Source organism: Palaemon carinicauda, chromosome 42, assembly GCF_036898095.1.
Source record: "Palaemon carinicauda isolate YSFRI2023 chromosome 42, ASM3689809v2, whole genome shotgun sequence".
In the NCBI taxonomy this organism is placed as follows: Eukaryota; Metazoa; Arthropoda; class Malacostraca; order Decapoda; family Palaemonidae; genus Palaemon; species Palaemon carinicauda.
Genome location: NC_090766.1, coordinates 25,403,481 through 25,417,980, shown reverse-complemented (window position 1 = coordinate 25,417,980; position 14,500 = coordinate 25,403,481). Strand labels below are relative to the sequence as shown.

The 14,500-nt window shown below is 35.1% G+C and overlaps 1 protein-coding gene across 1 annotated transcript; it reads left to right on the top strand.

The window, feature by feature from the left end:
• Positions 1-10,757: 10,757 nt before the first annotated feature.
• LOC137633050 (uncharacterized) lies at positions 10,758-11,297 on the top strand. Its single transcript, XM_068365216.1, has one exon. The coding sequence runs from the start codon at positions 10,758-10,760 to the stop codon at positions 11,295-11,297; it is 540 nt and encodes a 179-aa protein (XP_068221317.1).
• Positions 11,298-14,500: the final 3,203 nt, after the last annotated feature.

Sequence of the window (14,500 nt, the reverse complement as noted above, 5' to 3'; positions counted from 1 at the left end):
AAAGTTAGCTTACGGGAAGAGTAGGAACAGGGTACCGTCACACGCGCACACACGTGTTTGAATATATACATATATGTGTGTGTGTGTGTGTGTGTGTGTGTGTTTTCTGGGTATTATTTTCTTACCTGTAACTAATTCGCTAATTTCTATGATAAATCAATTAATGGGGGAATAAAAAATTAAAAGGGATGTTGTATAATTACGTTTTGAGATAGCTGACCATAAGACAGTAAATAGAGTATTGAGAAACTAGATCTTCCTCATTCCTGTTGTTCTGAGGCAAAGCTAACTAGTTTAGCATTTAAGACACTTCATTGATGTTGATGCTTATGGAGGTGTAGACCCAAATGCTATGTTTCCTTCGTTTTTTATAAAGACCACTGATTTCTTAGCTCATGAGTTGTCTGCTATTTTCTTCAAGTTATTAAATTATATATATATATATATATATATATATATATATATATATATATATATATATATATATATATATATATATAATAAGTATATATTATAGTTGTGGAGGATTTATTTTTGCTTTATTTTAATTTTTGTTTTTGCCAAATCCTGAGAGAGAGAGAGAGAGAGAGAGAGAGAGAGAGAGAGAGAGAGAGAGAGAGAGAGAGAGGGAGAGAGATTTTGTGTCAGCGAGCGAAAGTAGTTAGTGTATCGATCGTTGGTGGTGAAAAAGACTGTTGGTACAAATGAGATTGTTTGTTTACGTTTTTAGTTAGGTTACGACAGTGGTGAATGTCTTGGGTGAATGCTTATTTTGATTGGACTGCTGCTCGATTCAGTTGTGTTTGAATGCTGGATTTTATCTTATTTAATAATTTTTCGACCAGCGTGGAAGTTATTTTTTATTTTAACAGTAAGTACAGTTTTGTTTATCTTTGCTTGTCGTGATTGTGAATGATAGGAACAATTTATTATTTATCTTTGATTATAGTGCGATAGTTCAGTTAGCTAGAAGTGTTCGTAAGTGTTTTTCTTTTTTATTTTGGCAGGCTGCGATTCCTCCTTTGGAGTGACTAAATTTTTTGAAAGTGGATTACTGTTGATGACCTGGCCTGGAACTGATCATATTTAGACTGCTTTTTTGGATTAACGATTGTCGATGACCTGGCCTGTTTATAAAGATTGTGTATGATGATGATGATGACGATGATAATGATGACGACGATGATGATGATGATGACCACTAATTGACTGTTCAGTTCAGTTGACGAACTGCATATAGTTCCGTTTGCCATAAAAGACAGTTTGGCTTTGTGTTGAGGACAATGTCGATGTCCCGTAAAATATAATATACATTTTGGTTGTGGTCGAGTTTAGTTTTAAGTTTGTTAGGGTTTTTTTCATTTGAATGGTGTTACGTTTTTTGGTATACTTATTAAGTTAAAGATTAATTTTAAGTCTAATTATTTTGGTTGTGGATGATAAGTGTTTAATTGATTGTGGAAGGGTTTTTTGTATTAATTATTTTAGTTTGTAAGAAATATAGCATTAAGGTCATGTTTTGCTTTCATTTTCCTTCTGTCCAAGAGTCCAGTTGATAACGTAAGGGGAAAGTTTGTTTTGTGGAGATAATTGTCTGTTAGAGTGATCAAGGGTGTGGGGGGTTGTGTTTTGTTGACATCCCGCCACATAGTCACGAAAGGAGAACTGAGTTTGTGTTTTCACTTTTCCTTTCGTGGCTATAATACTTGATTATTTTACGCTCATCACGTGTTAGCTTTTCTGATTTCTACACATACACACACACACACACATATATATTAGGCCTGTTCTAGAATTGGGGAATGTGTTTGAGGTAGCTCAAGCCTGCTGATTACCGACCAATTTGCGTCACTACCATTTTATATGATTTGTTTTAATGTGTTTGGCCTAGGAAGCAAGCTCATTGCATATGCAGAGGGTGCTACTCCTGAATTTAGATCTCAATATACTACACACATAACAACTAATGTATCTGATTTTAGAGTACTGTAAGATATATATATATATATATATATATATATATATATATATATATATATATATATATATATATATATATATATATATATATATATATATATATATATATATATATATATATATGTATATATGTATATATGTATATATGTATATATGTATGTATATATATATATATATATATATATATATATATATATATATATATATATATATATATATATATATATATATATATATATATATATATATATATATATAATGTGTGTATTTGCAGTGGATAGTCGAGACGTCAACTAATAATAGAGAACGGGAATATAGCAAATCGATTTGTAACTTTTGTATGCTTTTGCTAACAAAGACATCCCTTTACTGTCTTTGGTTCGCTAAGGTTGGAGAAGGCTCCGTTCATTTCATAGCAGTAGTAAGAAGAGCAACACCTTGTCTGTTTTGTCTTGGGAACAATAGAGACATCTGACATAAGATTTCCCCCGAGTGTCGGCGTTCTTTTGATTCTGACTGTACTAGGTTGGCCAGGGCACCAGCCACCCGTTGAGATACTACTGCTAGAGAGTTATGGAGGCCTTGGATTGGCTAGACAGTACTACATCGGATCTTTTTCTTTGGTTACGGTTAATTTTAACTTTGCCTACACGCAGACCAAATAGTCTGGCCTTTTCTTTACAGATTCTCCTCTGTCCTCATACACCTGAAAACACTGAGATTACCAAACAATTCTTCTTTACCTAATGGCTTACTGCGCAGTAATTGATCAGTGGCCACTTTCCTCTCGGTAAGGGTAGAAGAGACTTTAGCTATGGTAAGCAGCTTTTCTAGGAGAATGACACTCTACACTCAAACCGTTGTGCTCTAGTCTTGGGTAGTGCCATAGCCTCTTTAACATGGTCTTCCACCGTCTTGCTTGAAGATACATTCGGCCACTATTTTATCTTATTTCTTTTCCTTTTGTTTTGTTAAAGTTTTTATTGTTTATATAGGAGATATTTATATTAATGTTACTCTACTTAAAAGATTTTATTTTCTCTTGTTTCCTTTCCTCACTGGGCTCTTTTTCCCTGTTGGAGCCCCTGCGCTTATAGCATCCTGCTTTTCCAGCTAGGGTTGTAGCTTAGCAAGTAGTAGTAATAATAATAATAATAATAATAATAATAATAATAATAATAATAATAATAATAATAATGAAAGTCATATACATACGTACGTTCACCTGCACAGAGAAAGATTTATATACATACATCCTAAAGTTTTTTTAAAACAGTAGGCCAATCTGGCGTTCTCAATCCGTTCACAAATTAATCAGCTGCTCTAATTCTTTTCCGTTGCTTTCTGTTGTTAAGCTATTTTGAAAATATTTCAGAACATGGCGCTCGTGATCATGCAGCCTAATCTCTATTCACTGACATTGATTCTACAAGAATTCATGTATGAAGAATCTCCTATGTCGCATTTCTCATGCAATTCTTTGGTTGCAAACCGTAAAGGCTAACTTGACAAACATGTTAAAGTTCAAACTTGCAGCTAGTGTTTTTATGTTGGGCACGCGGACATATGTCTCTTTTTATAGTTTATTTATGAAAGATCTATTTTAATGTTACTGTTCTTGAACATCTTAATTTTATTGTTCATTACTTCTCTTGTAGTTTTTATTTGTTTCCTTATTTCCTATCTATCTGGACTATATTTCCCTGTTGGAGCAATTGGCCTTATAGCATCCTGCTTTTCTGACTAGGGTAGTAGTTAATAATAATAATAATAATAATAATAATAATAATAATAATAATAATAATGATAATAATAATAATAATAATAATAATAATAATAATAATAATAATAATAATAATAATAATGAAAATGATAGCCCAAGCGTTTGGACGCGAAGAGAGGAAGGAAAGTGAAAGGGAAAATTTTAACCATTTTATACCATTATTGCGGCAATTTTGTCCTGACAGGATATCTTTTTTTAGCCAATTAAATAACTTGATTTATTGCCTTTTGTTTATTTCTTTCATCTATCCCAGTCTTATAAATAACCTTTTTAAATTGGTACAGTTAGTTAAATTGTTAAATTGATTATAGAGACTTTTAGTGATCGTATAAATGTTTATTACAAATCAGCCTAAAATTTATTGTTTTTAAATGCCTTATTTGAGATCTCTTGTTTTCTTAGAACATTAATAGCACACTTTTTCTCATCTATTTATACAAATGAAATTATCTTTGCGGATTTATTACATATTTTAATCACGTTCACTGCCATTCAAAATTTGCAAACAATATATGTATATATATATATATATATATATATATATATATATATATATATATAAATATATATATATATATATATATATATATATATATATATGTATATATGTATATATATATACATATATATAACCATATATGTATATATATATATGTATGTATATGCATATATATATATATATATATATATATATATATATATATATATATATATATATATATATATATATATACATGCATACACATACCTATATATGTATATATATATATATATATATATATATATATATATATATATATATATATATACATACATATATATATATATATATATATATATATATATATATATATATATATATATTACAGTAATAAAAAAAGGAATATCACTTAATGAATCTTACAATAGATATGTTAGGGAGAAATTAATTATATTTTTCAGTAAATATATTTTTGGGGTAGGATGAGATGAGACCAGTCATAATTTGTGAATCGGGAGAAGTGAGTAGACTTGTGCAAAACATAGGGAAGATACTGAGGTACACAAAGTGCAAATATAGGATGGGACTGACGAACCACTTTTCCCATTTGGAAGTAAAGTAAGGATGGTGAATGTGAAACAAGACGAGTAAAAAGATATAGTACACAGCCACGCGTTACGAGAGGTTCTCCTCCCTTCCTCAGGCTGGAATGGGTAGAACAATGCTGGCATCGTACTTAAATATAGTAGTTCTGGCTTGTAGGGTGTGAGAAGAAAGGTGAAAGATGGGAGGACATAAAAAGTGGTAAATTGGTATAAAGTAGATGAAAAGATTGTGCAGAGTGTTTTAATATGGTATGGCCATATGGAAAGACTGAAGGATTAGATGGTATGGTAGCTTTGATTGTAGAATGAAAGAGAAGAAGACCTCGTATGCGTGGATAGATCGCGAGAAAGGCGTATTAAATAGCACAGGCCTAAATACCATGGACATAAGACCAAGGTCTATAGAATCTATCTATAGACCTTGCCTAAGACAATAAATACAAGGTATTTCACAGAGTGTAAGGGCTCTCAACGTGCTGCTAATGGGCCTTCTCTAAAGGTGTATGAATTAGGTCATGTTGTAGAAAATGATCTCTAATTGGGTTTATTAACAATTTAACAATTAGAAAGTGTGTAATTAGCAGTGGCCATTGTTCATTTTTCTCTTAGCGGGCTCTCTCTATGAGAAATAGACTGAAGTTGAATTATTTTTATGGTAAATAATTATATCATTGTTTACATGCAATTACCTCTCATTAAAACCTTACCTGTTTATTTCTTCCTGACTTTGTTTTGAAATCTTAGGAAATTCTTTAGTGAGACAGTTACTAGGTCTGCAGGGGCTTCAAGAATAGCCTCACATAATTAAGGGCAATCAAAGATAATTAAGATTATAGTTGGTGTCTGTTTTTATTCCTGTCACTGAAAAAGTTAAAGAAAGCAAATAAGAAAACTGTTTGGAGAGAGAGAGAGAGAGAGAGAGAGAGAGAGAGAGAGAGAGAGAGAGAGAGAGAGAGAGAGAGAGAGAGAGAGAGAGAGAGAGAGGTGGGGGCTACCATAGCTTCTGTGAAGTGAGCAGACGAAGCATCCATTTCAGAGTGTTTGCCTTGAGCGATAATCACTTAGCCACATGAGGCATCGGTAGGACTTTTTTTTACAGCAACCTTCAGCTGCCTCTAGGCGGTCCAACTTTTGAAGTGTTCGGTACCGTTTTTTAAATGTTTAAAGGCCGCTCAAGCCTGACCAGGGAGGGCCAGGCAATGGCTACTGATAACTCACCAGATAGACCTACAGGCTCCCCCAACCCAATCCTTGGCTCACAAGGATTGAGATGTCGCAGACATAAAAGGAACTAACGAGTTTGAGCGGGACTCTAACCTAGTCTGGCGATCACCAGGCTGAGACGTTACCTGTAGGTCACAACAGGAATCATTTACTCTCAAGTACTCAATGCAGGAGATGTACTGCAATGTCATCCTACTTTACTTTAAGGGTTACCTTTCAGGTCCTTTACTGCAGGGGAACCCTACTCTCTATAGAACCTTTAGTAATTCATTTTATCGTATACATTCCAAGGCATTCAGCATTTCACGCCGCATATTGCTAGTTTTATTATCAAATCCACATTATCTAAACACTTATAAAACAAGAAAGTCTTCAGTTTCCTATTGAAAGACTTAATATCTTCAGTCCTCTATATAACGTTACTAATCGAAGAGACTTCGAATGTCTGTAACGACAACAATCCTTCATTTTTAAATGGAAAAACTTGACCTTTTTGCACACTCGACATAGAAGACAAAAAAAAATCCTAGGGGCTAATCAAGAAACACGATTCTGTGATGGGATAAGTCCAGTATAAACCGTGTACTGTTATTCGTAGTGTTCGATGAAACAATTTATTCCTTCTACCAAGAACAATGCAAAGTTTGAGTCTTCCACAAATACAGTTATGAAAGTAATCCATTTTAGAAATTTCAAACCTATGAATAAATCAAGACAACTTTTATATAACAGAATATTTTAAACTGACTTCCTTACGAATATAATTTCTGAAGAAACAAGACATAAAATAAAAGGTTAATAAAATTAGAAATTGATTATAATAAGTTTATTAAAAGAAATTATTGTAAACAAACAACTCAATGTTAGTATAAACAAATCTTAAAACAATTCAATCCTAATTAACATAGAAAGATTAAATTAAAATTAAATGACTCCTTTCATGACAATAATTTATCGCCTTCACGTGAATTAGCCTTTGCATTCACTGTCTCTTGTTAATAAAGCAAGACAAATAATTTCCAAGTCATGAAGGCAATCACAGAATTCCAGAAGGGTAGGTCGATTCTCCTTATGTGAACTCAGAGCCTTTACGACAAGACCTTCCAGCCTTTGCCACTGTTCAAGAGGATACGATTGGTCTCCTAAAAGGACGTCGTAAACGAGGCGTCCGGAAGAGTAGACATCATTTTCGGGACAGGTTGGCTGTCCGCAAACGCTCAGCAGTGGATCGAACTGGCTCCACAGAACACACTTCAAGGGGACCACCTTCAATACCATCAGTTTGCCGAATGGAAGAGCGTAGCCAAAGTCCACGATGGTAGGGTTCAAGGTATCGTCCACGACGATGTTGTTGGCATGCAGGTCATTATGGCCGAAGCCTCTCTCGTGAACGTCGTGCAGGATCCTGGCCACCTTCTTCAAGACTCCGACGAGCAGCGCCAAAGAGGCTACACCCAGTTGGCTGGTAGCTTGTAGTCCGTATAGGGTGAGAGAACCATTATAAGACATGACTATGTCTTTCGGTCCCTGCTTCCCATGTCTCCCATACAATTCCGGGACTCCACTGATTCCGGACAATGTCTGCAAGACGACGGCTTCACGCTCAAAATCAACAATGTCTTCGAGCTCTGGGTAGATGAGACTCTTGATGACTCCACTAACCCAAAGGCCTTTCACTTTGACATGGCAATGTTTTACACAACTGAAGCCTCCCATGGCCAAGATTTCCCCAATCTGGATGCAGCGGGACGTTATGCTTCTAAAACCACATTCCTTGCTCCCGTCGTCTTCATCCTCTATTCCCAAATCTGGCTTCTGGAGCGCTTGGTCTCTATTCCTTCCCTCCCAGGCTTTAATGAAATCTTTCCAAACGCTATACAACCATTCTACAATGCCTTCGTTGTGCCAGTCTCCCTGTCCTTCTGTCGACAAGGAATGCTCAGCTGAAGAACTCACAGCGCTCTCGTCTCCTGGATGATAAGTTCCATCCGTAGTGGAAGTCTCTTTTCTCCAGCAAGCGCTTGAAGCTGCTTCATCGGATGGCAGCTGGTTTCCTCCAGTTCGCTGCAGGATCTCCAGCATGCTCCCAGCGCATGGATGGTCATGGCCCCCTCTCAACTGGCCTGTTGTGTCCCCTTCATCCATATGTCTGTCGTTATCTCCGTCATCACGATCTGCAGAGCAGATAAACTCGACCTCCATTCTTGGAGAATCCAAAGCAGGAGAATCGTCTCCGTTGTCTTTTCTTGCTTTCATTCTCTTTCTGTTGTTAGGATTCATCTCGTCCAGGTGGAGAGTCATTTGCGGTCTCGACTCTCTTTCTTATAGGATTCCTGCTTCTCTTTTTTCAGTGTTTGATATTTAAAAAAAAAAAAAAACGAAATAATCACTGATATTACATTTATCGTTTGTCATAAAAATACTTATAAACATTCCTTCTTGATTTTAGAGAAATTTCCCATAAAGAATTCTTAAGTAAATCTCTCTCTCTCTCTCTCTCTCTCTCTCTCTCTCTCTCTCTCTCTCTCTCTCTCTCATGCAGTTATGCATCATAGCATTCATTCAGTCCTTAAAGAAGCAAGAATAAAAGAAATAACAGTATGATGACTAAATTGTAAATTTCAATAGGTTTTCCCTTTAATGAAAACTTCAGTGGGTTGTAATAAACGCTAAGTCTTTATATCATTATATTAATAAATGTAATAATAATGTAGTTTCAATCCTAATGATAATAATTATGATGGTGATGCTGATAAAAACGATAACAATGCTGTTACAATGATAATGATTATGATACTAATGAGGAAATTATAATAATGACAATGATGATAGTAATGATAACAATAATAATGATTATTATTATTATTATTAGAATTATAATACGTATTATTATTATTATTATTATTATTATTATTATTATTATTATTATTATTATTATTATTATTATTATTATTATTATTCTTTGCTGTTGCTGTTGTCGTTGTTGTTGCCATATTTTCTTTCGAATTTTATTTCATGTATTTAATCTGTCAAAGTCTCACGTAAGTAATGGTTTTAAAGTGTTCCGGGTTATAATAAGAAATCGTGAAAAGCTATCTGTATTGAAGTTCTACATATTTTGAGAAAAATATGATAACAACAACAACGACAGCAGCAAATACTAATAATAATAATAATAATAATAATAATAATAATAATAATAATAATAATCAAAGTAATAATAATGATAATAATAATAAAGATAATAATGATATTAATAATAATAATAATAATAATAATAATAATAATAATAATAATAATAGTCGAAATAATAATAATAATAATAATAATAATAATAATAATAATAATAATAATAATAATAATAGTAATAGTAATAATAATAATGATAATATTATTATTATTATTATTATTATTATTATTATTATTATTATTTCATCATTACTATGATAATCATTATCATTATAACATTATCGTTATGATCATCATCATAATTATTATCATCGTTACCACTGTTATTATTAAATCTATTAATATAATCAAATAAAGACTTTACAATCCACTGAGGTTTTCATTAAAGAAGGTAAGTTACCATTATTATTCACGACACCTGTTTCAGCTATAATGCACGAGAGAGAGAGAGAGAGAGAGAGAGAGAGAGAGAGAGAGAGAGAGAGAGAGAGAGAGAGAGAGAGAGAGAGAGAACGCGATCAGGACATGCACATTTACTTAAGAATTCTTTGTGGGAAATTTATCTAAAATCAAGAAGGAATATTTGTATGTATTTTTATGACAAACGATAAATGTAATATCAGTGATTATTTCGTTTTTTAAAAAGATCAAACATTGGAAAAAGAGAACCAGGTTTCTATAAGAGAGAGAGTCGAGAACGCAAATGACTCTCCACCTGGACGAGATGAATCCTAACACCAGAAAGAGAATGAAAGCAAGAAAAGACAACGGAGACGATTCTCCTGCTTTGGATTCTCCAAGAATGGAGGTCGAGTTCATCTGCTCTGCAGATCGTGATGACAGAGATAACGACAGACATATGGATGAAAGGGACACAACAGGCCAGTTGAGAGGGGGCCATGATCATCCATGCGCTGGAAGGATGCTGGAGATCCCGCAGCGGACTGGAGGAAACCAGCTGCCATCCGATGAAGCAGCTTCAAGCTCTTGCTGGAGAAAAGAGCCATCCATTACGGATGGAACTTTCCATTCAGGAGACGAGAGCGCTGTGAGTTCTTCAGCTGAGCATTCCTTGTCGACAGAAGGACAGGAGGACTGGCACAACAGAGGCATTGGAGAATGGTTGTATGGCGTTTGGAAAGATTTCATTAAAGCCTGGGAGGAAGGGAGCAGAAACCCAGCGCTTCAGAAGCCAGATTTGGGAATAGAGGATGAAGACGACGGGAACAAGGAATGTGTTTTTAGAAGCATCACGTCACGCTGGATCCAGATTGGGAAAATCTTTGCCATGGGAAGCTACGGTATTGTAAAACACTGCCAGGTCAAAGTGAAAGGCCTTTGGGTTAGTGGAGTCATCAAGAGTCTCATCTATCCAGAGCTCGAAGACATTGTTGATTTTGAGCGTGAAGCCGTCGTCTTGCAGACATTATCCGGAATCAGTGGAGTCCCGGAATTGTATGGAAGACATGGGAATTAGGGACCGAAAGACATTGTCATGTCTTATAATGGTTCTCTCACGCTATTCGAACTACAAACTGCCAGCCAACTGGGTGTAGCCTCTTGGGCGCTGCTCGTCGGAGTCTTGAAGAAGGTGGCCAGGATCCTGCACGACGTTCATGAGAGAGGCTTCGGCCATAATGACCTGCATGCCAACAATATCGTCGTGGACGATACCTTGAACCCTACCATCGTGGACTTTGGCTACGCTCGTCCATTCGGCAAACTGATGGTATTGGAGCTGGTCCCCTTGAATTCTGCTCTGTGGAGCCAGTATGATCCATTGCTGAGCGTTTGCGGACAGCCAACTTGTCCCGAAAATGATGTCTACTCTTTCGGACGCCTCGTTTACGACGTCCTTTTAAGAGACCGAAGGTATCCTCTTGAGCAGTGGCAAAGGCTGGAAGGTCTTGTTGTAAAGGCTCTGAGTCCACACAAGGAGAATCGACCTACCCTTCCGGAATTCCATGATTGCCTTCGTGACTTGGAAATGATTTGTCTTGCTTTATTCACAGGAGATAGTGAATGCAAAGGCTAATTCATAGGAAGACAATGGATAAGTGTTATGAAAGGAGTTATTTAATTTAATCTATCTATATGTTAATTTGGTTTTTGTTTGCAATAATTTTTTTAATAAACTTTATTTAAGGAATTTCCAAATTTAATAACCTTCTAGTTTATGTCTCACGTTTCCTCGGGACATTATATTCGCAAGGGAGTCAGTATTACGTTTTATGTTATATAAAAGTTGTCGATCTATTCATAGCTTTTGAAAATTCTAAAATAGAGTACTTTCATAATTGTATGCGTAGAAGACTCGAACTTTGTTTTTCTCTTTGCAAGAATAGATGAATTATTCCAACGAGAACAACTACTCACGATATGAACCCAATTCCATTCCTTCAATAGGATCAAAGGTTGGATAACATACTCTGCTCTGCAACAGGAATTAATTGTAATAGATAACTAAGAGCCTTCCATTGCAGATATAAACCCCACCCCTCAACAGCCGTCATTTATTTAATTAAAGATTTGTTCATCATATTTTTTTAATATCTATTTTCAATTTTTTTTTAATAACATTTATAACTTCCATCATCATCTCCTCCTAGGCCTATTGACGCAAAGGGCCTCAGTTAGATTTCCTTAGTCGTCTCACAGACTGACTAAATCCATAGAGAATTCAGTGGCTAGATTCATCAAAGGATAGCCAGTTTCTTGTGATGGCGCAGTTGCCAAGGTATATTTTGTATGTCTGTCTGTGTTTGTGATTAGCATAACTAAAAGACCGTGTGACTGTTTCTCATGAAATTTGGTGGTATGATTGGCCATGATCCAAGGAAAATTTGCTTAGATTTTGGGAATGGTTGGGTCAAAAGTCAAGGTCAACGTCACAAAAAGGTCAAAAGCGTCTTTATTGCCATATGACCGATTTTTATCTGATTTGCATGAAATAGTACCAAAATGGGCATAATTCAATTGCCGATCTTGTGATATACAAATTGCTTTAGGCGGAGGTATGTGCTCTACCGAGTGCCCGTTCTAGTTTGTATCTTGTAGCCATTTTGAAAACATATCAGAACATAGAGGTCAGTTTTCATTGACTAAATCACTCATGATCATGCAACTTATTCTCTATTCACTGACCTTGATTCTACTAGAGATCACGAATGAAGAATCTCTGGTGGTTGTAAAGGCTTCTTTGACTGACAGGTTGAAAGTTCAAATTTTCTTGAGAATATTCTTATATTGAACAGGTTGACGTGAGTCGCTTTTCATGGTTTGTTTATGAAAGATCTATTTTAATGTTACCGTTCTTAGAATATATTATTTTTATTGTTTATTACTTCTCTTGTAGTTTATTTGTTTCCTTATTTCCTTTCCTCACTTGGCCATCTTTCTCTTAGTGCCCTTAGGCTTATAGCATTTTGCTTTTCCAATTAGGGTTGTAGCTAAAAAAAAAAAAAATAATAATAATAATAATAATAATAATAATAATGATGATGATAATAATAATGATAATAATGATAATGATGATGATGATAGGACCAGGAAAACAGCCCTTAAAGTAAATTAAGTACAGTAAATCCACTATTTCTTATTTGCAAATGAACAGAAAAGATGGGAGTAACCCAACCCATCAATGGGGATATATTAATGATCAAATTACTTTAATTTGTTGATGAATCTTTACAAACTCCTCAGTAGGCTAAATACTTTGGCTATTCTTTGTATATACACTTACAGTAGACCAGTACTGTGATTACAAAGGTACGGTCGAGTATTCTCAAGGAATTCTCATTAACCAATCTTCTACGAAGAAAAGTTATGTTTGTATTCAAGTATACTGTTCTTGAAATATTTTATTTCAATTGTTCATTGCTTCTCTTGTGATTTATATGTTTCCTTATTTACTTTCCTCACTGGGCTATTTTACCCTGTTGGAACCCATGGGCTTATAGGATTATGCTTTCAACTAGGGTTGTAGCCTAGCCAGTAGTAATGATAATAAAGGTATAAGTATGAGAAAGTCCATTCCTGATTCACCAAGAGGATTAAATAGTTTTACTCTTAAGATTAATGGGGTTCTTACTGTTTCATAAAGGGATCCAAAAGCATTACTATATTCAGTTAAATGTTATTTACTCATAAAGAGGAAAAAAAGTGATAGGGAGACAGAAGGTTTTAGCTCGTATTATGAGGATGTCGACCGAAGACTTTTTCTGTCAAAAAGACCAGAGAACCGATGACCACGCCGCAGAGGTAGGACAGGAACACTCCAGTCATGTGGTCCAGTCGAAGGATAACTTTGCCATCGTCAGCCTGGAAAGAAACCAAGAGTTTGCTGTGACAGGTTCAAGGTTCGTCGCTCTCTCCAAAATATTATGATTGTTGGTACATAACTTACTTTACCCCAAGGGGTGTTTTTCTGGTCCTATACTGCAGGGGAATCCTACTCTCTACAGGACCTTCATAGGCGTTCTGCAATCCACACTGCATATTGCTCGTTTATTGTCAAATCCACTTTATCGAAGCACTTGCAGAACAAGAAAGTCTTTAGTCTCCTGTTGGAGTCCTTGGGCTTATAGCATCAAGCTTTTCCAACTATGGTTGGAGATTAGCTAATAATAATAATAATAATAATAATAATAATAATAATAATAATAATAATAATAATATCGTGGTAGGAGACCCTCTTTTAGGCAGGTTGAGTTAAAAGTAATGGCTGCATCGGCAGAGTTTATTTTCTTATCCAATTTTTCCATTTTCCGGATAATTCTCTTCTCTAGAGCGCTGCAATCAGCCAGCAGACTTGAAAAATTCATCAGTCAGGTGAATGACAAAATCGGGAAGACTTTTCAAGTATATTCTCACAAAATACAAGTAAAACTTTTGGTACAAAATAGTAAAAACTACGACGCGTTTCGAGGATATGTCCTTCCTCTTCTTCAGGTAGAGAGTGAGGTGGATGCTTCTTCTTCTTGGGGTATTAAAGCCAACACTTGTTGGCACGGGCCTTTCCCTTGGTTAGCCCGTAGGTGATCTGTAAAAATTCTAAGGTGATTGCATTAATGGAAATTTGAAAGGTTTTTAGTAGTAGAAAAAGATGTGGATAGGGTAAGGATGATGGTGGTAGTGGTAGAGGGCCATCATTTCTCGGATAGTGGTAGTTTGAAAATTGGGGGTGTAAGGCTTTTGAAGATTAGAGAAAAACCGTGCAGGTGGGGTTACTCCCTAGGG